The 25,690-nt window shown below is 40.0% G+C and overlaps 1 protein-coding gene across 4 annotated transcripts in view; it reads right to left on the reverse strand.

The window, feature by feature from the left end:
• The window catches only part of LOC144591964 (ELAV-like protein 2), a 96,020-nt gene that overhangs the window by 48,226 nt on the left and 22,104 nt on the right, over positions 1 to 25,690 (reverse strand). Inside the window, exons 2-4 of one of the 4 annotated variants that reach the window (XM_078396050.1) lie at positions 19,203 to 19,293; positions 14,058 to 14,310; positions 3,870 to 3,973 (exon numbers count right to left, since the gene is read on the reverse strand). In XM_078396050.1, coding sequence (XP_078252176.1) covers positions 3,870 to 3,973; positions 14,058 to 14,310; positions 19,203 to 19,274 — 429 coding nt within the window. In that variant the 5' untranslated portion in view covers positions 19,275 to 19,293. Of the gene's footprint in view, positions 1 to 3,869; positions 3,974 to 14,057; positions 14,314 to 19,202; positions 19,294 to 25,690 lie in introns of those variants that run through there. The other 3 variants (XM_078396049.1, XM_078396051.1, XM_078396052.1) reach the window with 3 other exon arrangements.

Here is a 25,690-nt window from a genome sequence, read left to right on the forward strand (position 1 = left end):
TAGAAGAAAAATAATCAATATTAGTTTGTCCATTACTCACGCATCACTGGCTTATCACTGCCTCACTCTTATCACTCTTCCTACCTACAGCTTATCTCCACAAACAAGCCTTCAACTGGCATCAATTCAATTTTCCGAACTGAAATTAGATGCGTCTACAGCACGGCAAAAACATGCTACAAATCTTGATTTAAGCAAGTTCAAGGAGGAAATGAAGCACACTGACTTAGCAAAGTAAATTTAGATGTGGGCAAAGGAGATAAAATAAAATAATACCAAAGTTAAATATTGCCAACTCACCCATCCTTTGAATCACAGTACAGCAATTACTCAAAAATGAGTTTTGCCCTTGCCTCCCCCTTATAAATCAATAATAGAAAATGCTCTAGATTTTTAGGCTTTACTTCAATTTTGTGGTGTAAGATTGATTACACAGTTCAAAAATATTTTCGGTTATTGAACAATTCCAGCAAAAGTCAGAAAAAAGCAAGCAATGCAAACAAAAGGTCACAATAGTGTACTCCATCTGGAAGTACATGCAAATGCTTCAAATCCATTTTGCATGGATATGGACTTCACTCATTAGCCCAACAATGAAAATGTAGGTTTGGGTTCTTCTTCAACTTTGCCCACCTTGGACCATGCATAACAACATCAATAAAACTGCTCACAGCAACATGGTGAATAAGCAAATTGCATTATACAGGGGAATTCAACAAGAACTACTTAAGATCAACTATGGCAAATTCACATCAGTTTTGTGGTTCTTGGACAAAGGCAATTCAGAAGCATTTAAAGTAAATACATCTTCCCATTTAATGGAACCAAGTGTTTATAATTGCCCCAAATTCAACAACTGCTGCAAAGGAAACAATTGCTACCATCAACCTTTGCAGAAGCAGCACAGATGAACTACAATGCTTAACCTATCACTTGAGTGCTTACAAGCATGTAATGTTTTCCCTTCTCCAAAAACCCTAATCATTATCACAATATTTACTGTAAATGTGGATTAGAGTGCTGCCTCTCACCCTTCAGAAAACCACCCTTCATCTCTATTGAAGAACAGTTGCTGGAAAAATGGCACAAACCCAGATTAAACCAGAAGACTAGAAATGAGAGGAATTTTAAAAATCAAATTGCATTAAAATATTATTGATTTTAAATGTTACATGCTCAAATGTTTTACCTGGATAAAAGGAAGAGATAGCAGAATAAAATTAAATTGAACAATCCAATCTCTCGATTCTGATACATGCCATGATGTGAATAGCGTTGAATATTGCAGTTGATCACTTAGTTTTGTCTGCAAATGTTTCATGCTTTTAATCAACTTTCATTTGGCCAAATTAATATTTGATCAAATTCATTGTGCAGAGATTGCATGTCAGGTGTGATGTGATTGTTTTACATTAGATGATACCATATTTGGTATTTAACTTGTATGTCTAATAGAGCATAAAACATTACAGCACAGAAATAGGCCCTCGGCCCACAAAGTCCATGCTGAACATGATGCCAAGTTAAACTAATCTTCTCTGCCCGCACATGATCCATATAGCCCATCCCTTGCATTTCCATTTGCCTATCTAAAACCCTCTTGTATCCCCCTTATATCTGCCTCCACCACTTGCCCTACACATATCATTTAAACTTTGCTCTTCTGATCTTAAAACTATACTCTCTCGTCTTTGATATTTCCATCCTAGGAGGGAAAAAAAAGATCTAACTGTCTACTCCATCCATGCCTCTTATAATTTTATATACGTCTCAGTTCTCTCCTCAGCCTTCCAGCTGAAGATAGTTAAGAATGAAAGTTCAAGATTCATTTAAGGGTAGTTGCATTTGTGGGGAAAAAAGCACTTCTATTCCAACAGTGCACACAAATCTGCCTTTCAAATTTTCAAAGTGTTTGACCAAGCAGGGACAAACAATAGTAGTGCTTGAGTACCACCTAATTAAAACCATTATTAATACTAAAATACACAGCAAATAGTTTCCTCACCCCCAGGGGCTGGGAAAGTAATTTATCTTTATACTGCAGGATAACTTCTGGGAAGACAGACAGTCAATGAGCCATCAGTTGAACCTGCTTCCCAATGCCTACACATGTTTACGAGGAAATGAGACAGTCCCTCATTTATTACTGCTAGTCCTCAACGGGTGGAAAAAAATGAAAACAAATTCCACTTGACAGCAGTCAAACACACAAAAAAATCAAGCACCTGCAGTTCTGTAGTATTCTGCAACATAAATTTTAACGTAGTGAATAGCTTGGGCTGATCAAAATCAAATAGATAGTGTAGAGCAAAAAAAAAAAAAGAGTGTTGAATAGTCATCATACCTGACTGAGTACTAACAGATAAACTATTTGATTCAGGTGGGGCAGCAAGAAGAAACTGAGGCAGGGACCCATTTCTCTGGCTCAACTGCATTTTATTCACTTCCTGTATGGAGTTGGACTTGCATTAGAGGTCAATGTTTTTCTATCCTATTTCGAAAGATCATGGTTCACACAGAATATAGTTTCTATAAAAACCTGCCCAATGCAGAAATGAACTTGACTTCAAATACAACAGTTGAGGTATGTGAACATATTTTCCACAGCTAAAGACAACCAGAATAGAGTTTAGACACAAAATATTGGAGTAACTCAGAGCGGGACAGGCAGCTTTTCTGGAGAGAAGGAATGCGTGACGTTTCGGGTCGAGACCCTTCAGTCTGAGGAAGGGTCTCGACCCGAAATGTCACCCATTCCTTCGCTCCAGAGATGCTGCCTGTCCCGCTGAGATACTCCAGAATTTTGTGTCTATCTTCGATTTAAACCAGCATTTGCAGTACTTTCCTACACCAGATAGAGTTTAGATTGGAGGGAAATTGAAAATCCAGACATTTAACAGTGACATATCAACTACCTTTAGGATGCTGTAGAAAAATGACATCCGACTCCAAAGCAAATGAAGTCAACAATGAAATTAAACACCTTTTAGATTTATGCTCTTTGTCAGTCCATTTGGACAGTCTTGGGCAAAGCAATGCCATTAAAACTACTGCAACATCAGCACACTTCTCCACAAGGTCTGGTGTCAGTGAAAGTTTAAAATTTTGCTGGATCAGAAGTGCTAATCTCTGTGTCTCCCTAGGTGAAATCTGCTATATGATTTTGCTGGATTGTATGCAAAAACAAAGAATTTCACTGTTCCTAGGTACATGTGACAATAAAGTACCATTGATTGAATATAGTACCTCTGGGCATTAAAAAAACTGCAGGCCTATTGGTTTGTTCAAAAAGGTTCATCTGGTCACCTGAAAGTCTTCACATGACATGATCCTAAACTACCAGCAGAGAATTTCTTTAATTGATTCTCTTACATACAAAAACAAGCACTTTTTGAAGAACAAAGCAGCTTCTTAAAAAAGTGGAAGCTGCTACAATCTCAGAGGCGACATAATTGTGAGGCAGATCTCTTTTCTAACCGAGTATAAAAGATCTGTAGATTTAGAACAACGGGTCACCAACACTACCCTGGAAAAAAACTCCAGATTTAGAATGTGAGTGGACAGATCATTTGATAGTTAAAAATGAAAGCACATTTTACTCACACTCATATTTGACCCTAATGCCAGCTAGTATTTCAATGAGGAAATCATTTGAAGGCATCTTGCTCTTAATAGTTAACTACTAAGAGCAAAACTATGAAGCTGCAGCAAGAATGTCATATGACAATTAAAGACTTTTGACTATTGGTTAAAGCAGATGAAAGGTACGACAGACCCATCAAATCTACCCCAAATACTTAATTGTTTGAAAAATTAAATTTAGTGCAGCACCCAATACAAAGTACCATGTCTTAGTGTCACAAATTTACCTTGATTGTTTTGGTTTGGAGTCTGAGACCATTTAATGTGTTGATGGCTTTTTCAGCATCCTTTGGGTCCACATAGTTTACAAACCCATAACCAAGGCTCTGACCTGTGGAGGAGAGAGAATTCAAGTCAATTATGAATGGGTCACTTTTGTGCTGTTAATTTGTAGAAAATGGCCTGTAACATTAATTGCAAAGCAATGTTACTTTCCCCCACTCCCCGACTGCAGATTGATTATTTTATTTAGTCAAAGGATTTGGACATTGATAATTATTGCCAACTACTCCTGTGCTAAAGCAGCAGCTAACAATTAACCACATACTTAACTAATGCAACTTTATACCAAACCAATTGTTTAAAGCAGATTAAACAGACTCATTGGGGATTAATAAATCCCCACAGATGCTGCATAACCCAACTATTTTCAACATTGTTATATTATCCTTAAAACAATATAGATTCAATGATAGGTAGGCAGCATCCTTGCTCCAGCAACCTGGATTTAATCCTGAACTATGTAGTGTGTTGAGTTTACATGTTCTTCCAAGTCCCCCAGCTTCATCCTACATCTCAAATCTGTGCAGGTTTTGTAAATTATCTGCCATTTACTTTTAATGAGGATAGGTCGGAAGAGAATTAAAGGGAAGTTGGTGAATGAGCAAGGGAATGGGTTTTAGTGCAATCCATTGGCCTATTTCCCCAAGTTCCAGCATAAACGCAATGGAAAAAGTCCTATGTCATAAGACAATGTGGAAAATAAAATAATGTTCTTTCAGAAAATAAATTGTCTTCAACTTGCCTACAATGTCAGACTCACTTCAATGTGGTCAAGTCTCAACCTACTCAGCCATTCAGTCACCATCGCCATTTCCTCACGAGAACTTTGAGTTGGTAACAAATACCAACACTGCGTCGATTATTGTGAAACATCGGGCAGAACAGTAGCACAGCAGTATAGTTGCTGCCTTTCAGCGCCAGAAGCCTGGGTTCGATCCTGACTATGGGTGCTGTCGGTACGTTCGTTGCGACTGTGTGGGATTTCCCCAGGTGCTCCAGTTTCCTTCCACACTCCAAAGACGGACGGATTTGCAGGTTAATTGGCTTTGGTAAAATCGTTAAAAAAGTCCCTAGCATGTAGGATAGTGTTAAGTGTATAGGGTGATCGCTGTTTTGTGCAGACCAAGTGGGCCAAAGAGCTGGTGTCCATGCAGTATCTCTAAAGTAAAGCAAACACATTAAATCTTAATCAAACGTATGCACTTTTGTACCCACCTCTATTAAAAAAATACTTCAGATCAAACATTTATAGTTCCACAAAATTACAATGGAAATAGCTACAAAATGAATTCTAGAGGGGAAAGAGGAGATTGCAGGGTATCGATGAAGATCTTTATCTTATCTAGCCACAGACAAGATCCTGGAGGACAGGAGAGTAGCCAATGTTGCTCCTTTATTTCATAAGGGAAATCGAGATGATCCACAAAATTATAGGCAAGGAGATTAATTAGTGGTAGGGAAGCTATTGGAGAGGATTCTTCGGGATAGGATTTAGTCAGATTTGTAAGAGAATGGGCTAATTTGGAACAGTCAACATCGCTTTGTCTGTGGCAGGTCATGCCTATTAAACGATCGAGTTAAGGTGACGATGGGAGGTTGTCTACATGGTAAGACAAATGGTATAGTCCCCCATGGCAGGCTGATCCAGAAGATTAAAATACATAGGATACACAATGACTTGGCCATTTGGATTCAGAACTGGCTTTTACATTGAAGACAGAGGGTTGTGATGAAAGGGTGTTATTCTGGCTGGGTGTCTGTGGCCAGTGGAGTTCCGCAGGAATCTGCTGGAATCTCTCGAGATTTATATGAATTTATTGGGCGTAAAAATATATATAAATAAATCTGCAGGCAACACCAAAATTGGAGGATTTGTGAATACTTGAGAAAGGCTGTTTAAGTACTCAGCGGGAAATAGATGAACAACAGGAAGGAACTGAGAAGTGGCAGATGGAGTTAAATCCAAGTACATTGGTGAGGCCACATTTGGAAAATTGCACTAACTCTTCCCATACTGACCTTTCTGTCCTGGGTCTCCACCATTGCCAGAGTGAAGCCACACAAACTGGAGAAATAACACCTCATATTCCACTTGGGTAACTTGGTAAATGGTATGAACACTGAATTCTCCAATTTTAGGCAACTACATAACCCTCCCCATCTCCCCTCATAAATAACCCCCCACCTTCGCTCCCATCCCCCACTTACATTTGCACCCATTTCTCCCCTCACCATCCACTTTCACCTATATCTCTCCCTCTAGCTTCACAATGTACAACTGTTACATTTTCGTTGTCTTTTCATCTCTTGCCTTTGTCCAACCATTTGCCTTTAAAAAATCCTGTTCACCTGTGTTCACCCATTACCTGCCATGCTTTGTTCTGTCCTCCTTTAAGCTTTCTATAAACCCACTACAATTAGTCTGAAGGACCACAACCCAAAACATCACTTATCCATGTTCTCCAGAGATGCTGCCCAGCTTGCTGAGTTACTCCAGCACTTTGGGTCATCTGGTTGTGGTGTTCAAGAACCGGGTTCAGTTTCAAAATAAAGGACTGACCAGTCAAGACAGATAGAAGTAAATTTATCTGCCCAAGGATAGCAAACATTTGAAATTCTATATCCAAGATGGAGTATCATATATCAAATATAAAGACAGATTGCCATTTTTTTAAATGCAAAGGGAATCAATGGGCAAGGAGTTGGTGCAGTAAAGTGATTGAATTAAAAAAAAACAAAGTAATATTGAACAGCAAAGCAGTAAGATGAGCCAAATGGTCTACCTGCTTCCATTTCTTTTTAACACTGCTGTTCTATTGGAAAATAGACCTCTCGCCACCTATAAAATTCATTCAAGATGTGCGTGTGAAGAAAAGTCCAGTATCTGTTGTCCTTCCCTGGTTGCTTTGAAAAAGATAACCAAGGCAATCTACAGCTACAATGCAACCAAGTGGTTTGTGCAGCCAGTTCAGGGATTCAAGTTATAATACACCAGAGAAGCCAATAAACCAGTCTTGGCCTGCTTTTGATACATCATACGTGTATTTCCATTACGTCCATCAGCTTCAGCTCAATATCCTTTCAAATTTTAAAAATCTACTACACCAGGAGTTATTATTAAGCTTGCATCTAGTTTTTAATTTGGGGGAGGGGTCAGTGTGCAACTTCGACCACCCTGTGCATGACCCATTTTGCAATTTCCCAAGCATCCAGATGTAAATTCCTATTTATCCTGATCCACAGCTCCCACATATACACACAAAGTCATCTTTGTCAGTGCCTTTCAAGACCATAACTTCCAATTTCCTCCAGGGAAGACTTTGCTCATGCCATCTCCCCTCACTAATATCAGGTCATTTTCTGGTGAAATCTATTAGGCTTCAGTGTAACCTGACAATGACCAATAAATTATGGTGCTTTGGACTGTACAGTGCCAAATGTGCTCCAGCTTGGTTTTACATAACTGCAACTAAATCAACAATCAGCATATGCTGGAATGAAAGGAACTTTGTGCTCTCTGAAGGACAGAAACAACATATTAGAGGAGACCAGTTCTGATCAAACTGAAAAGGTAGTCAGTATTACAAAAGTTGACATTGATTGAGAAATCAAGGCTAAAAACATTACATTTGGGAAAAGGCTCTTCTGTTCAGGAAAAAGCTCCCCATTTCTGTGGATAGGAATGATTTAGAGGGATATGGGCCAGACATGGGAAAGAGAGACTAGATTAGATGGTGCATCTTGGTCAGCATGGTCTAGTTGGGCCATGGGGATGGTTTGTGCTGTATGGTTCTATAACTCTATGGGTTGGACCTGCAGAAGCTCATCCAAGTTACATTTGGGGAGTGAATTTGTGGCAAGCTTAAAGTATCTCAAGAAAATAACACGTGCAAACAGAACCAAGATCAATATGACAAAACTCAGTGCTAGAAATTCTAATGTCAGGCAGCACCTACCAGATAGAGAGAAAGTTAACATTTCTGATGAAGGGTGTGGGGCCTGAAATGGTAAATCTTTCTCTTTCTACAGACCTAGCATGTTTTCCTTCCCAGTTTGGGTATCTGCAATTTTTGATTTTCCCAAATTGAATGTAGCAACACGTTTAATTATGGACCATTGCAATATGTCGCCATCTTGCACATTACTGGAGATATTGCAAAATGTACAAGTGAAATTCCACACAAGCTTGGCAATTAATAGCAAATGATCAGACAATCCCAATGCAAACTGAAGTGGCAATAAAATGTTACCTGAAAACTGGTTAAAACACAGCATAGAGTATACCAGGAAACCAATAAGAAAATATTAAAGCTTCAAAAGAGAACCAAATGAAATTGTTCACAAGGTAGTTACTAATAAATTTCATTTTGGGGATAATGTTAAAACAGCTTTAACTACCCATTCCCAGCTACCTTAAAGCCACTTCCTTGAATTACTACATTCTCTCTCGAAGGTACGCCAACAAAATGACTGGGTGGACAATCCCAGGATTTAGATCCAAGGGTGGAATATTTTAAGCTTAAAAAGAATGGGGGTGAAAAATTACACAGACAAAAGCAAAAAGGAATTACAAAAGTTGCAGTTAAGCCTTTCCTTTTGTAAGTAGCAATATAAAACCTATTGACTGAACTGCAATAACTACTCATGCAATACAATTTGAAAACACAACCTCCATTCTCAATTCACTAGAAACTCAAATCAATTGCATAATATCTCATGAAAGCCCATGTATTAAGTAACATATAAATTTAACTTTGCCATCAAACCCATTCCAATACCTCCTCCCTCGAATCTGTCCAGGGACCAAACAGTCTTTTCAGATGAGGCAGAGAGGTTCACTTGCACCTCCAACCTCATCGACTGTATCCGCTGTTCCAGGTGCGGAGTCCTATATATCAGCGAGACCAAGCAAAGACTCTGTGATCGTTTCGTTGAACACCTTCGCTCAATCCACGTCGGCCCAAGTGATCTCCCAGTTGCCAAACAATTTAACCCCCCTTCCCATTCCCATTCCCATACTGACCTTTCAGTCCGGGGCCTCCTCCAATGTCAGAGTGAGGCCAAATGTAAATTGGAGGAACAGCATCTCATACTTCACTTGGGCAGCTTACACCCGGTGGTACGAGTATTGATTTCTCTAATTTCAATTAACCCTTGCATCCCCTCTCTCCGTCCTTCTCCCACTCTAGTCGCTGTACCAGTTTTACTGTCATCCTGTTGAGTTCCTATGTTTACTTTTTCTCACCTATCCCACACCCGAAAAGGAATTACAAAAGTTGCAGTTAAGCCTTTCCTTTTGTAAGTAGCATTGTGCCGATTGTGTGCCCCACATTTCCTTGATTATCAGTGCTTTTTGCATACCTTCCATTCATTTCTCCCAAGTACCGCCTAACTCCGTTCCCCTTTCCCGACTCATTCTGCAGGGTCTCGACCCGAAACATCACCTATTCCTTTTGTCCAGAGATGCTGCCTGACTCGCTGAATTACTCGTGTCTGTCATGATATTTTATCATTGTTTTGTTCAGCTGTTGGCTTTATCTCCTTCCAACACATTGCCATTTACAATTAATCTAAAAAGCCAAAACCTGCTCCTTTTTTGTTGTAACCTCTGAAGCAAATAAGACTGAATAATGGGCAGCAAATTCAGTTTTGACCAACTACGCAACCTTGAAGTTAACCTTGAAGTGGTTAAATTCAAAACCACTTGGGTCAAAAAGTCCTGATAATTGAACATTACAATGGTAAGCTGCAGTATTAGACAAAGGAGATAGTGATAAACTTCAGGAAGCAAAGCATACACATACCCCAGTTTGCATTGACAGCACCGAAGTAGAGATGGTTGAAAACTTCAAATTCCAAGGAATCAATATAATCCAATAACTTATCCTGGATCACCCATATTGAAACAAAGAAGAAAGCACACCAAAGCCTCTACATCCTTAGAAGGCTTAGGAAGTTTGGCATGACCCCAACAACTCTCACCAACTCCTAGATGTGCCGTAGAAAGCATTTTATCAGGATACATCACAGCTTCGTTTGGGAATAACTCCGTCCAAGACCGCAAGAAATTGCAGCGAATTGTGGATGCAGCTCAGACCATCACACAAGCCAACCTCCCTTCCATTGACTCCAGCAGCACAATCAAGGGCGAGTCACACCCTGGCTACTCCCTCTTTTATCGGGTAAAAGCTATAGAAGTGTGAAAACACACATCACCAGATTCAGTGACAGTTACTTCCCAGCTGTTATCAGGCAACCGAACCATCCTACCACAACTAGAGGGCAGTCGTGAACCACTATCTACCTCATCGGAGACCCTTGGATTATCTTTGATCAGACTTTACTGGCTTTATCTTGTAATAAACATTATTCCCTTATCATGTACCTGTCAAGGGTAGATTTTCTGAATATTCCAAAGCATTAAAACCAATGCACTGGGGGGATTGTTTTTCACCCTTGATCTATTCAAAAGAAATGCTGAAATCATTTATTTTCCAAAAATTGAACTGACCCTCTTTTTAGATTAATGCTGACAAACTTATTTTAGTTAACCAACATTCATATCGTCGCACATTCGGCAAAAAAAATAATTAGCCGGATAACTGCATTGCCCTACTGCATATATAGTCAGACATTTCTACTAGGAGCATATGGTATTGTTAAATATAACCAAGTTCTGTCTGTCACTTGTTAACTATAACAGCTAGCACGTTACAAAATATTTGATGCACAAAGTGCCAGAGATTTTTTTTTTAAAACACTGACGGACAACATTTCCCATTATGCAGCCACTTCAGGTTACAATACTTGTCAAGAATCAAAAACTATGTAATTTACATTTGAGGAACAAATATGTGTACTTCCCAAATGATTTAAAACTATTCAAGTCAGTCATGATCCATAGAGTGAACTTTAGTATTCAGCAGCTTGGAAATTACAGCTTTATAACTGGTTAAAACTGTTACAAGGAATAATTTGGAACAAAATGCACACAATAATCACATGTAAAGATATACAAGATCCTAAAACTGCACAATGTCTTACACCTGCCTGATACTTCATCGTACATTGATCTTAAATTTTTTAATTTATTCATGATCAAAAATCAGAGGAATCCATTCAAGTACGATTGTCTTGGAAGCTCACCTCTAACAAGCCTAAAGCAGACCATCTAGTTGCTGATTTAAAAAGATACAATTAGAATGTTCTGTATACATTCTCAAGCAGGGTGCACCATTCATTCGATGAGATGGCTAATTTTCTCAAACCTACTTCCCATCCATAAACCCATCATCCAAAAATCTAGCAGCACCAGCCCTGAATATACGCAGTTCAGCATGCACAGCCCTGGGTTGAGAATTCCAAAGATTTGAGTCTGATGTGCCAAACATTCAACCACATTTTGCTGACAGAGTAGACAGCAACTTTCTTCATTGCACAATTTCTCAATCAGATGACTGTTACATAATTTATGATTTCACGTGGTGTTCAGTTAGCATTATAAACTAGACATTACAGCAACCACCGGGTGGCACCAGCAATGTCTGCCTTGCCAACAGTCTGTCTCTTCCTTCTTTGTTGTTTTATAGTATGTGTTAAATGTTTTAGTGTTCTTTAGGTTGTTTTATGTGGGGAGTGGAAGGGGGTAGGTGGGGGGGGAGGGCACTGGGGGAAACTTTTTAATCTCAACAGAAATGTAATTTTTTCCGTATCTATCTCCGTCTGCACTGCGGCCTAACATCAAGGAGTTGGCGGCCTCAGTTGAAGACCGACTTCAGGAGCTCCAACCGCGGGAGCCTGCAGACTTTCCATCGTGGAGCTTGTGATCCCTGCCAGGGATCGACCACAGAGCTCCAACCACAGGAACCTGAAGGACTTTGACATAGTGGAGCTTGCGGTCCCTGGTTAGAGACGCGGGGACTTCGACCGCCAGCTGCGGATGGTTCGACTGCCCCGACCGCGGAAGAATAAGTGAGGACGTTTTTAATTTTATTGCCTTCCATCACAGTGAAGAATGTGCTGCGGCAGATGTTTATGGTAACTTTTATGTAGTTGTGTGTCTTGTTGCCTTTTTTAGTATGGTTGTATGGTAAATTGAATTTCACTGTACCTTAATTGGTACTTGTGACAATAAACTGACCTTTGAACCTTTGAAGTTAATTGGGCAATTGTAATTAAATTTTCCAGAAACCATTTTTTTGTAATGAACTGTACAGTTTTATGGACTGAAAGCTCATAGCAATCACAGAAATCCTTTAGTCCTTGAATTAGAAGACAAAGTTGGTACCAAGCAGGAAAGGCGCTGAAGCTAGGTTGATATCTGACATGTATCTGGGTTAATAAAGAGTTAATTTGTCAGCAAGCAGTGTGTAAAAACTAGAAGATGGCTTGAGTTACAAAATCATTTAAAATCAACTTTACAGTAGGCCAGTACAATGGTACAGAAGCAATGCTGGTGCCTCAAAGCTCCAGCACTACCTGGGTTCAATCCTGACCTCGGGTGGAGTTCCATTCACTTCTTGTTACCATGGGAGTTTCCTCTTAGTATATCAGTTTCCTCCCATATCCCACAGGCATGCTGGTGCGATGTTAACTGATCAACATTATCCCTTTTGTGGTTGCAAGTAGGTGAATCAGGGTGGAACTGATCATTTAAGAGAGCAAAGAATGATCCAAAAGCCAAAACCAATGGACTGGACAGCCTCCATTATCACGAGAAAGGCGGCACGGTGGCACAGCTTGTTAAAGTTGCTGCCTCACAGCGCCACTCAGGTCTGATCCTGATATTTGGGTGCTGTCGGTGTAGAGTTTGTAAGTTTTCTCTGTAACCATGGGGGTTTCATCGAGGTTCTCCGATTTCCTCCCACATCCCAAAGAGGTTGTACGTTAATTGGCCTCTAAAATTACTCTAAATGTGCAGGGAATGGATGGGAAAGTGGGATATCATAACGAGCATGAGGTAATCAATGGTCAGCATGGACAAGGTGGGTCAAAAGACCCATTTCCATGCTCTCTAAACTAAATAAGGTGTATAGAAAGTAGTTACTGGTTATTCCCCAATTGCAACAATTTCTCCAATTCTCAGTACCATACTTGTATCACAACTTTGATGGTAGAAAGAAGGTTTGCTGGAATTATACTACGAATCCATGACCTTTGTTATTTTGGGATACTGCAAAATGAGGACATTCTCTGCAAAGCAAAAAGGTTAAAGCAATATTTACTGTGTTCAAAACCAAAAAAGTAATTTGATTAGAGCAATTTAGAGACCTACAATGGAAGACTTAATAACTAAATGTACTAAAAAATTACAAGAGGACAAAGAAGAAATGTACACATTTGGAATGTATGGCCCAAAGAGTGGTTCTCGACTTTAATGTCCTAGATTTTAAGCGTTTTGCCACAACTATTTAAGAAAGTGCCAACTTCAGCATTAATTGACACACACAGCCTTAAAGTAGAAATCTTGAAGCTCTCATCTGTAATGGAACCTGCCTAAAGAATGCACTGCATAGACTTCTAAACCTCAATCAAATAAAAATGCAAATTAACATGAATTTGGAAATAAACTGCAGTCAATTAAAATAAAAATCCCATTTTTGCACAAAGGATACATATTAAAATTATTTTAATTTCTTTGTTCCATAGCTATCAAATAGTTTATAATTTTTTTGATGAATAACCCAATCTACATGCAAATAACCCAAGTCTAAATACAAATGAAACAAAGCTCTGACTTTAAAAATTATATTCATAGGAAAAAAAAAACTACAGATGCTGGTATAAATCAACGGTAGACAAAAAATGCTGGAGTAACTCAGCGGGCCAGGCAGCATCTCTGGAGAGAAGGAATGGGCGACGTTTCGGGTTGAGACCCTTCAGTCTGAAGAAAGGTCTTGACCCGAAACGTCACCCATTCCTTCTCTCCAGAGATACTGCCTGGCCCGCTGAGTTACTCCAGCATTTTTTGTCTACCTTAGAAATTATATTCAGTCAGCAGCAAAGGGTTTACATAAAGCTTCAGGTTTACTATGTTCTCCATCTAAATATCTGGTTGTTCATTCTGGCGGCTCTACATATTACGTGGCCATAACACAAAGCAAACAACATACAATGGTAAAGTGCAAAGATACCTGTAATTTTGTCCCGTACTAGTTTGCAGGATTCGATTTCACCAATGCTGCCAAACAGGCTTTTGAGCTCCTCTTGCGTCATGTTTTGAGGCAAATAGTTGACTATTAAGTTGGTTTTGCTGTCCTCTGGTATGTTGTTACTGTCAACAGGTGATGAGCAGTTGTTTGTACCAGTGTTGGTGTTGGAAGGACCATTTGATGTGTTATTACAAGTTGGACCATTGGACAGTTGCGTTTCCATGGCAGCAATTACCTGCTAAAAATAGATAAGTCAACATTATCTTATGAACTCATTTAAAAATACAATTCAACAAAACCCCAAGACTTTTCAGAAATGCCAATGGTGCATTTATATTAGAAACACCCAAAATGCAAGCCTTGCCTTGACCAACAGATCGCCATGTTGCTTTGACATTTCCAGCAGAAAAAAAAGCCTGATGACCTTTTGCTTCATTTTGATACATTTGAAATTACATAATCAGAATTCACCATCAAAAGCCAATTGACAAATTTATCAAAAATTAAATTCTAAAATTTCATGTGCATGGAAATTGGTCAGGAGTGGAGTAGGAATGAAGGAAACACACTGATTGGTTGAATGTGATGAGGCACATACGTACTACCAAGTGGTAAAAAAAAGTTTTACTCTCATCTTTCTTATTCAATTGCGAGACCAGGTAAGCAAACTAAATGAACAGACAAAGATCAGCATGCTTATCCAGTTTAACTGCCACCAGCAGAATTTTCTTAAGATGGGGAGCTCAAACAGGTGAAACTATAGAAACTTAGAGGCCATTTACACAAAAAAAAAATTGTGGCTTGATGCAAGTATAAATAGTGTTCATACTTCAGTTTTATAGTTCATTAATATTTTTAGCTCAAGACATCACTCAGGAGACGAGTGTTCTGAAGTGGTTACAAACAAATCTCAACGTAATGCCAATAATGGCCAAATTAAGCAGCTGTATTGAAACGTCTATTCCGTAGTTTAGAAATACCAAGGAATTATATTGATATTTAATACGAGAAAAGATTTAAAAATTCTCTCTCGTGGCAAGAGAACCGATTTACACCCCAAACCTTCTCACCCACCCAAAATACCCCATAAACACATGGAAGCTTCTCCCCTATCCACTTTAACAGGAGTAATGGAATATTTCACTTTCTCCCCCAAGAACTAGAAATGGACAATGAAATGCAAAATGGAAATCAATAGCATTTTATTGGGGATATGATCAATAATTAAATAGAGCATAAGTACAGATCACCCAACATATAAACGTTAGCTAGATTAAGAACTGGTACAAGTCCTAGTCTTTGTAATTAAGAAATGTAATCATGAATATCTGGACACATTTTAAGCAAGGAATACAATTCAACTTCTAACTCACTTATGCTCCAAGCAGCAATAACTTGGGTATCAATGCAGAGCCTCAAACTATTCAAAAAGCATTATTTTTATAATCAAAATGTTAACAAAAGACAAATTTCACTTTACAGAACAAATCAAAGCAGCAATATAGCATTTGATTTATAGAAGATATATTTTTTCCAGAAGTTTACTGATCAAATAAGATCACGCTTTAGCCTTTCACAGCTTGCATTATGGTTCAAACTGTTTTTGTATCCTGAAGCAGGCTTTTAATTTATTTTCAGTTATCAAGTCCAGGTGACATGAACAGCAACGACCTTTAACATCCTTTAGTTTTATTAAGTAACAGTTTCACATTTCATACTGGAGAGATACCCGTTCGATATTCTGTGCACACCAGCAATTCACCCATGCTGCAAATGCACTCCACAGGATTCCCGAACGGATGGTTATGCATCCATCCCCACAGCTAGATTTGCGCCATCTTGTGGTGAAACATTGCTATGTGTTTCACAAAATAACAGAACCTCCTGATGCCATGCTGCATTATACAATAAACCTAATAAAATCCATTGGTATTCCACAGCTTGCAGCAAGCTGGGTTTTTTATATCAAAAGAATTTCACTCAACTACAATGCCCTCCATAATGTTTGGAACAAAGACCCATCATTTATTTATTTGTTTCTGTACTTCACAATTTGAGATTTATAATAGAAAAAAATCATATGTGGTTAAAGTGCACATTGTCAGATTTTATTAAAGGGTGTTTTTATACATTTTGGTTTCACCATGTAGAAATTACAGCTGTATTTATAAGTAGTCCCCCATAATGTTTGGGACACGTGGCTTCACAGGTGTTTGTAATTGCTCAGGTGTTTAAATGCCTCCTTAATGCAGGTAGAAGTGAACACTCAGCACCTAGTCTTGCCTCCAGTCTTTCCATCACCTTTGTAAACTTTTATTGCTGTTTATCAACATAAGGACCAAAGTTGTGCCAATAAAAGTCAAAGAGGCCATTATGAGACTGAGAAACAAGGATAAAACTGTGAGAGACATCAGCCAAACCTTAGGCTTACCAAAATCAGCTGTTTGGAACATCATTAAGAAGATAGCACTAGTGAGCTTACTAATCGCAAAGGGACTGGCAGGTCAAGGAAGACCTCCACAGCTGATGACAGAAGAATTCTCTCTATAAAGAAAAATCTGCAAACACCTGTCCGACAGATCAGAAACACTCTTCAAGAATCAGGTGTGGATTTGGCAATGACCACTGTCCACAGAAGACTTCATGAACAGAAATACAGAGGTTACACTGCAAAATGCAAACCACTGGTGAGCTGTAAAACTAGGATGGCCAGGTTAGTTTGCCAAGAAGTACTTAAAAGTGCAACCGCAGTTCTGGAAAAAGGTCTTGTGGACAGATGAGACGAGGATTAACTTATATCAGAGTGATGGCAAGAGCAAAGTATGGAGGAGAGAAGGAACTGCCCAAGATCCAAAGCATACCACCTCATCTGTGAAACACTGCGGTGGGGGTGTTATGGCCTGGGCATGTATGGTTGCTGAAGGTCCTGGCTCACATATCTTCAATGATGATACAACTGCTGATGGTAGTAGCATAATGAATTCTGAAGTGTACAAACATCCTATCTGCTCAAGTTCGAACAAATGCCTCAAAACTCATTGGCCGGCGGTTCATTCTGCAGCAAGGCAATGATCCAAACATACTGCTAAAGCAACAAAGGAGTTTTTCCAAAGCTAAAAAAATGGTCAATTCGTGAGTGGCCAAGTCAATCGCCCGATCTGAACCCAATTGAGCATGCTTTTTATATGTTGAAGAGAAAACTGAAGGGGACTAGCCCCCAAAACAAGCATAAGCTAAAGATGGCTGCAATACAGGCCTGGCAGAGCATCACCAGAGAAGACATCCAGCAGCCGGTGATATCCATGAATTGCAAACTTCAAGCAGTCATTGCATGCAAAGGATATGAAACAAAATACTAAACATCACTACTTTTATTTACATGTATTATGGTGCCCTAAAATGGGGGGACTATGTATAAACACTGCTGCAATTTCTACACAGTGAATCCAAAATAAAATCTGACAATATGCACTTTAACCAATTTTTTTTCCATTACAAATCTCAAATTGTGGAATACAGAGAGGCAAATAAATAATGGGTCTTTGTCCCAAACATTATGGAGGGCACTGTTTTTGCGGTAGCTATATTAAAGTCGTTTAGTCACAGAAGTGGGGCCAAACTAAAATCCTTCCAGACAAGATCTGTTTAAAATGTTAACTGTTTACAAATTATTGAAACATCATAGTCACAAGTATTGTTGAATTTCAAGATTGCATCTCTAGCCAAAATCTTTAATCACTAGCTCAATGGCAACTATAATCCTACACTACACAGTAAGCAAAAGGAGACTGGGATAGCACTTCCACCAACTTGGCAGCAGAATCTCATTCAATCAGACCTCTCCTGCAATCCTCCAAGCTCGTCAAAAGGAGGACATTTCAAAAAAAAAATTGAACTCTGCTATTGCAATATCACAATACAAACAGGCCCTGGCTGTGACCACCTCCAAAAGACCCCAGCTGCGACAACTTTGAAAAATATCAACTCTTCCAACTGATATTTCACATTTTACAAATTCACACAATATTCAGAATAGGGAATTTAGTTAACCACAACATTCTTTGGAGGAACAGTGGTGTCGGGGATATCATTCAACAATTTAAGATACACAACTTATTTTACCATTTCAGTCACATGGCAGATAAAACAGCTCAAGATGTTTGTCAGGTTACAAGATACTCATGGAGCAAACTCTACACTGCCAGCAACTGCAGCAATTAGTTTATAACTACCGAGTTCAGTAAAGGAGGATCTCAATGAAGATATTTCCCCTTTGTCGAACACAAATTGCTACATCCACAAAAACTGTATGCGCCACCTTCAGCCATCCTCTCTCTACCCCAGACGAGGAAAGCCTTCGAAAGAGCACAGCAGCCATTAAGAAATAAGTCTCGGCATTTCAAGAAATACGCTATTGATTCCTCTGTACATTTGATTCAATACTCCACAAGATGTAGGCAAAACAATTAGCAAACTTTGAGGCTCAACACAAATTTAATGCAAAGCATTGGTAAAACAAGTGCATAACACTTGCAAAAACAGGGACCTGTAGTGATATCTAATATACAGTAATTTAGATTTTGCTTCATGTGAAAAACTGTAGCACAACCACAAATCCATTGAGCAGCCACTTCTACGCTGCAGAAATACTCTGTCTAGCCAAGAACTTTTTAAAAATCACTTACAAAATGTGCATTGGAATCACAACACTGAACTATAAACCAATACCAAGAGTTCAGAATGATTGCAAGTAATTGGGTTTTAAAGAACTTCACTGAAATGCATTTGCAATTAACAACTCAACCCAGGAAATTAACAGCAGTTAAACATGTGCACTGCTACGGCAGAACACAGCATAATGCAACAAATCCACTTCAATAAAAATGATACAATTTCTAAATCAGACCATACCAAAATAGTTACATTGGCTTCACTTTACATACATATAGCTATTTTGTAATTAAGATCTATTGCTGTTCTAAAATTATCTATATAAATTATCTTGGAACAATTAGATTTTTGCAAGACCAAAGGACCTTTGACAACCATGTATATTATACTTTTTGGTATGGCCTCAATAATAAAATATCTTAGTCACTACTGAATTTAAAGAAAAATCCCACAGACCCCAGTCCAAGGCTCTGCAGCCCACGAACCACTTCTAAGCAGAGTAGCCACATCACACAGTCTGACTGCCATGTTAGTTTGGAGTTGCCGTCTGCAATATGGACACAAAAGAGTACCGTATGTTAGATTAGCAAGATAATGCAACAATCAATTTACAATGCCTTATGTATATTCAGAGCATGTCCATGCAGTTTGGGTTCAAGAAAATGAGGCAATTCCAATCTAATCCGCATAAAAAAATGTAAATGACCCCATGCATAATAAATTATGTAGTGAATAGTGAAATGTATAAGAGAAAGTGATAAAATTGCAGACAGATTCTGCAATTTAAAAAAAAATCAATACATTAGATAAAACTAGTACAAATGATATGCACAATTGGGAATCAAGCTACAACAAATACATTTGGTGATGCAGAAGTGGGCTTCTAGCGGTTACGATTTCAAACCTATTCAAGATGTTTGCTCCTAAAATTATAGTTAACCTTTTCTAGTTCTTTCAATTTCTACAAATTGTGCATTTTCATTTATCATATAAGACTACATGAACATTCCAATGAATATTTCCATACACCATATTTAATCCAATATAGTCACCCTCAAGGAGGGATGGATATTGGTTACATTTGATAAAAGTTGCTTTTGTACCCAACTATGAATTCAACCCAAAAAACACAACTCAATAGAGCAGTGAATCAGTTTCTTGTGCAGCAAGCTATGATTTTAGAATTATCACAGTGGAATGATCACAAGAGTTAAAACTTCAGTTTTACTGTAGAAGATTAATTTTATCAAAGGAAGTCTTGGAATGCAATTGTCATCATTAACTATTGTTAACTTCATTAAATCCTTTATAGGAAATAAAATTACCATAAAAGAGTGTTGTATGATGCAGCTCTTGTTTCAGGGCAATGACACATAGTGCTGGAGTAAGTCAGCGGGTCAGACAGCATCTCCGCAGAACATGGATTGGTGACATTCTGGGTCGAGACCCTTCGTCAGACCGATTGTGGTGGGTTGGGGAAGAAAACTGGAAGTGAGGTGGGGACAGGACAAGGCCTGGCAAGTGATAGGCCAGAGACCTCTGGTTTTTGTCCAATCTGTATTCTAACCCCCTCTCACCTGCACCCACCCATCACTGCCAGGCTTTGGTCTGCCCCCACCTCTCTTCCATACACTTTCCCCCTCGAACCCCCCCCCCCCCCCCCCCCCACACACAACCAGTCTGAAGGGTCCTGATCCAAAATGTCACTCGTCTAGGTTCTCCTGAGATGCTGCCCAAGTTGATGAGTTACTCCAGCACTTTTTGTGCAAATCAGCATCCGCAGTTCCTTGTGTCTCCAAGGACAAATACATTTTCACCAATACCTCCTACATTTGTACAAACTCAATGACAGGCATTAAGATATTAGCTGAAATCAGTGGCTTTATATTTATTGGGTACACCATGAATTTGTTGACTATACTATAAAATAAAGCAAACAAGCCAAATTCTAGTTTAACTACTTGAGGCGGTTTAATCTCTTCTACGAAAAGACGTTTAGAAACATAACACAAGGTTTTTCACTGTATTATAGTCAAAGCCGACTTTAACCAAGGCTGTAACTAGACTTTTCAGATTCACAAGTCAGAGAAACAATGATTCACAGCTTCATAGAATAGCAGTGGAGAGATTAATTGAGCAGCATGTGCCAAACACACAACCAACATAGGTACGATGCACGCCAACTACGATTACAAGTAGAAATAAGAAGCTGCACTGAATCTTCAAATGTTTTATGCTCGGGGTTACAACACACAATTTTAGAATTATTTTCTCATGAAAACTTGACATTTTGTATTGAACCCAAATCTATCACAGGACAAAGGACTCCCAAACACAAGCATAACAGCAATTTATTGAAAACAAAATTTGAAATTGTGTTTTCATTTGATTGATCACATATTATTCTTCAAAATCAACCTCAGCTAAAGTTAAAGGTTTAAAGGATACTAGATGACCCTGGCCCCTTTGGGTCCAGACCTCTCCTGCAGGCCCGGCAACCCTCACCCAACTGACGACCCATGGACCCATTGCCAGACGGGGAGTCTCCCCCGGGGCCGGGCGAGGGGGAGAGGAAAGGGGAGAGAGAGCCACTCACCCCGGCCCCGGGTGGCCATCAGCAGGAGAGCGCCGCAGCAGCCAGAACTAGGAGAGCGGCCACAAGGCGCTGCCGCATGCTCGCCCTGCCGGCGGCCATCTTTGATCCTCTGCCGCCGTGCTGCACCACGGAAGGTCCGCGCTGCTCCACAGGAGGAAGGTCAGGCACGGGGCACGCCGGGACGGGCGCCGGTCCTCCCCGGCAACCCTCCCAGAACTGCGCATGTGCGGATCCGGCGGCTATCTTACCGTTGTGACGCAAGATGAACACGTAAGTATTCGATCAACGGGCCCCAACTGCGCAGGCTCGGACCCGTTGGGTTCCCGTTGTGGCGTCAAACACGGAGGTATTACTGCACAGGCACGGCTGATGGGCACGGCCAGTGGGAGCAAATGATTAAAGTTTATAAAGTGAACAACTTTTAAAATACAACAATTTGGTGAAACTTCCTACAGCGTACCGCAGGCCAATGGTGAGTAAGGTGGGCCTAAAATTGTTGCAGCAGGGAGCTCAATGAAAAGTGGGGATGGAGGTTGGCAGCAGTTCATCTCATAATCAGGACACTGCTGCTGCAGTTCTGCAGGGTAGTCTCTTATACGTAACCATCTTTAGCCATTTCCCCAATGACCTTTGCAACATAGAAAGGTTAGAAGTGGGATTAGCATTCTGTTCAGTTCCGTTCACAACTCAGTATGCCTGCATGCAACAAGACCTGGCCACCATTCAGACACTGCCCAATAATAGTGACCAATTTCAGACGGGATTTGAAAAAACCTTATGACATTCACCACCACAAAATCACTTCTACCATTACTGACTGGAAACAAAATAAATGAACCACATACCATAATTGATAAGAGCATATCAGAGACTGGGAATGTAACAAACTACATGTTTCCCGAGTACCAAAGCATATGCAACATGTTCACATCAAGGATATGCTGGATACTCCCCATTTGCTTGCGAGAAAGTCCAATACTCAAGTAGCAAATGGCTTGCAAAACACCTAATTCACCATCTTAAACATTATCACACTGGACTACCAAAGAACTGTAGCTGCATTGTGCATATCAGCAAATGTATTGCAAAGGCATCAACAGGACTTCTCAAACCTACAACCGTCACACCTGAAAGAGTTCTCCAACTTTCACCTTACAGATTTTTTTTTAAAGTTCACTTTCTGGATTAGAAATTCTGAAACCATCCAACAGCAATTGAGAACAAAATGTTGTCTAAATGGTGAGTTGCTACCTGAAAGCTAATATGGATCTATGATAAATTGCTGCTCAAGACAGTGACATCAAAATCCTATGCAAGAATAGAGAGCAAACACCTGGAGAATGGAATTTGGAATGAAACATCAGAGTTTCTTTTTATTTAAACTATTGTACCATTAGGTCATATGGTCTTAAGTAAAAGGAGTAGAATTAGGCTATTTGGCCCATCAAGTCTACTCTGCCATTCAATCATGGCTGATCTATCTCTCCCTCCTAACCCCATTCTCCTTACACCCAGACAATCTATCTATCTCTGCCTTAAAAATATCTACCAACTTGGTCTCCACAGCCTTCTGTGGCAAAGAATTCCACAGATTCACCACCCTCTGACCAAAGAAATTTCTCCGATCTCCTTCCTAAAAGAACATCCATTAATTCTGAGGTTATGACCTCTAGTCCTAGACTCTCCCACTAGTGGAAACATCCTCTCCACATGCACTCTATCCAAGCTTTTCACTATTCTGTATGTTTCAATGAGGTCCCTCTCATTCTTCTAAACTTTAGTGAGTACAGGCCCAGTGCCGACAAAGGCTCATCATAGGTTAACCTACTCATTCCTAGGATCATTCTTATAAATTTTCTCTGGACCTTCTCCAGAGCCAGCACATCCTTCCTCAGATATGGTGCCCAAAATTGCTCATAATATACCATATGCGGCCTTACCAGTGCCGTATAGAGCCTCAACATTACATCTGTTTTCGTACACAAGCCCTCTTGAAATAAATGCTAGCATTGCATTTGCTTTCTTTACTACCGATTTGACATGCATATTAACTTTTTGGGAATCCTGCACCAGCACTCCCAAGTCCATTTGCACCTCCGATTTCTGAATTCTCTCCCCATTTAGAAAATGGTCTACACCTTTATTCCTACTAACAAAGTGCATGAATCACTATATTCCATCTGCCCACTCTCCCAACCTGTCCAAGTCCTTCTGCAGAGTCCCTGCTTTCTCTACAATACCTGCCTTTCCACCTATGTTCATATCATCCGCAAACTTGGCCACAAAGCCTTCAATTCCCCCGTCCAAATCATAAATATACAATGCGAAGAGTAGCACCAGTGCCGACCCCTACGGAACTCCGCTAGTCATTGGCAGCCAACCAGAAAAAGCTCCCGTTATTGCCAGTCTTTGCCTTCTGCCATCCAGCCAACCTGCAGTCCATGCTAGTATCTGTCCTTTGATACAGTGTGCTCACATCTTCCTTAGCAGCCTCACATGTGGCACCTTAAAGGCTTTCTGAAAATCTACATAAACAACATCTAACTCTGTCTGTCCTGCTATGTATCTCTCGTCGTTTCAAAATAAGAACGATTCATACAAATGTTAATCATTTTGAACAAACTAAGTCCAGTCATAGAAACATTGAAACGTAGAAAATAGGTACAGGAGGAGGCCATTTGAGCCAGCACCGCCATTCATTGTGATCATGGCTGATCATCTACAATCAGTAACCTGTGCCTGCCTTCTCCCCATATCCCTTGATTCCACTAGTCCCTAGAGCTTTATCTAACTCTTTTAAATTCATCCAGTGAATTGGCCTCCACTGCCTCTTGTGGCAGAGAATTCCACAAATTCACAACTCGCTGGGTGAAAAAGTTTCTTCTCATCTCAGCTTTAAATGGCCTCCCCTTTATTCTTAGACTGTGTCCCCTGGTTCTGGACTCCCCCAACATTGGGAACCTGCATCTAGTTTGTCTAGCTGGTCCTTTTATGATTTTATACGTCTCTATAAGATCTCCTCCCATCCTTCTAAACTCCAGTGAATACAATCCCAGTCTTTCCAATCTTCCCTCATATGACAGTCCCTCCATCCCAGGGATTAACCTCGTGACCTACGTCGCACTACTTTGCTCCTGTACTCAAATCTTCTCGTTATGAAGGCCAACATGCCATTAGCTTTCATCACTGCCTGCTGTACCTGCACGCTTACTATCAGTGACTGGTGTACAAGGACACCAAGGTCTTGTTGCACTTCCCCTTTACCTAATCTGACACCATTGAGATAATAATCTGCCTCCTTATTTTTGCCGCCAAAGTGAATAACCTCACATTTATCTACATTATACTGCATCTGCCATGCATCTGCCCACTCACTCAACCTGTCCAAGTCACCCTGCAACCTGCTAACATCCTCTTCGCAGTTCACACTGCCACCCAGCTTTGTGTCATCCACAAACTTGCTAGTGTTACTTCTAATTCCATCATCCAAATCATTAATATATATTGTAAATAGTTGTGGCCCCAGCACAGAGCCTTGCGGCACTCCAATCTCCACTGCCTGCCATTCTGAAAATGACCTGTTTATTCCTACTCTGCTTCCTGTCTGCCAACCAATTCTCTATCCATGTCAATAACCTACTCCCAATAACATGTGCTCTAATTTTGCTCACAAACCTCCCGTGTGGCACCTTAAAGGCTTTCTGAAAGTCAACTTCCCCACCACTGATGTAAGACTAACTGGTCTATAATTCCCCATTTTCTCTCTTGCTCCTTTCTTGAAAAGTGGGATAACATTAGCTACCCTCCAAACCACAGGAACTGATCCTGAATTTATTGAACATTGGAAAATGATCACCAATGCGTCCATGATTTCTTGTGCCACCTCCTTGAGTACCCTGGGATGCAGACCATCAGGCCCTGGGGATTTATAAGCCTTCAGTCCCATCAGTGTACCCAATACTATTTCTCACCTAATGCAAATTTCTTTCAGTTCCTCTGTCTCCCTTGATCCTCTCTCCACTAGTACAACTGGGAGATCGGATCTGTCTCCACTAAGGAAGACACAAAGTACCTGTTCAACTTTTCTGCCATTTCCTTGTTACGCATAATAATTTCACCCGTTCCTGCCTTCAAGGCACCCAGTCATTACTGCAAGTTACACTAGACTGATGGCATTGCGCACTAATGTTACCAAAACCAAATATGTTCCTATATTTGTGATCAAGTACAGGTTCACCACTGATTTTCCAGTACCATTGGTTCCAGATCTTTACTAGATTATCAGTTTGGCCGGACCAACAGAGGTCATGACCTTGGAGGTCTGAGACATGCAAAGTCGGCCACAGAA

The sequence above is a fragment of the Rhinoraja longicauda genome, chromosome 3 (assembly GCF_053455715.1).
Source record: "Rhinoraja longicauda isolate Sanriku21f chromosome 3, sRhiLon1.1, whole genome shotgun sequence".
In the NCBI taxonomy this organism is placed as follows: Eukaryota; Metazoa; Chordata; class Chondrichthyes; order Rajiformes; family Arhynchobatidae; genus Rhinoraja; species Rhinoraja longicauda.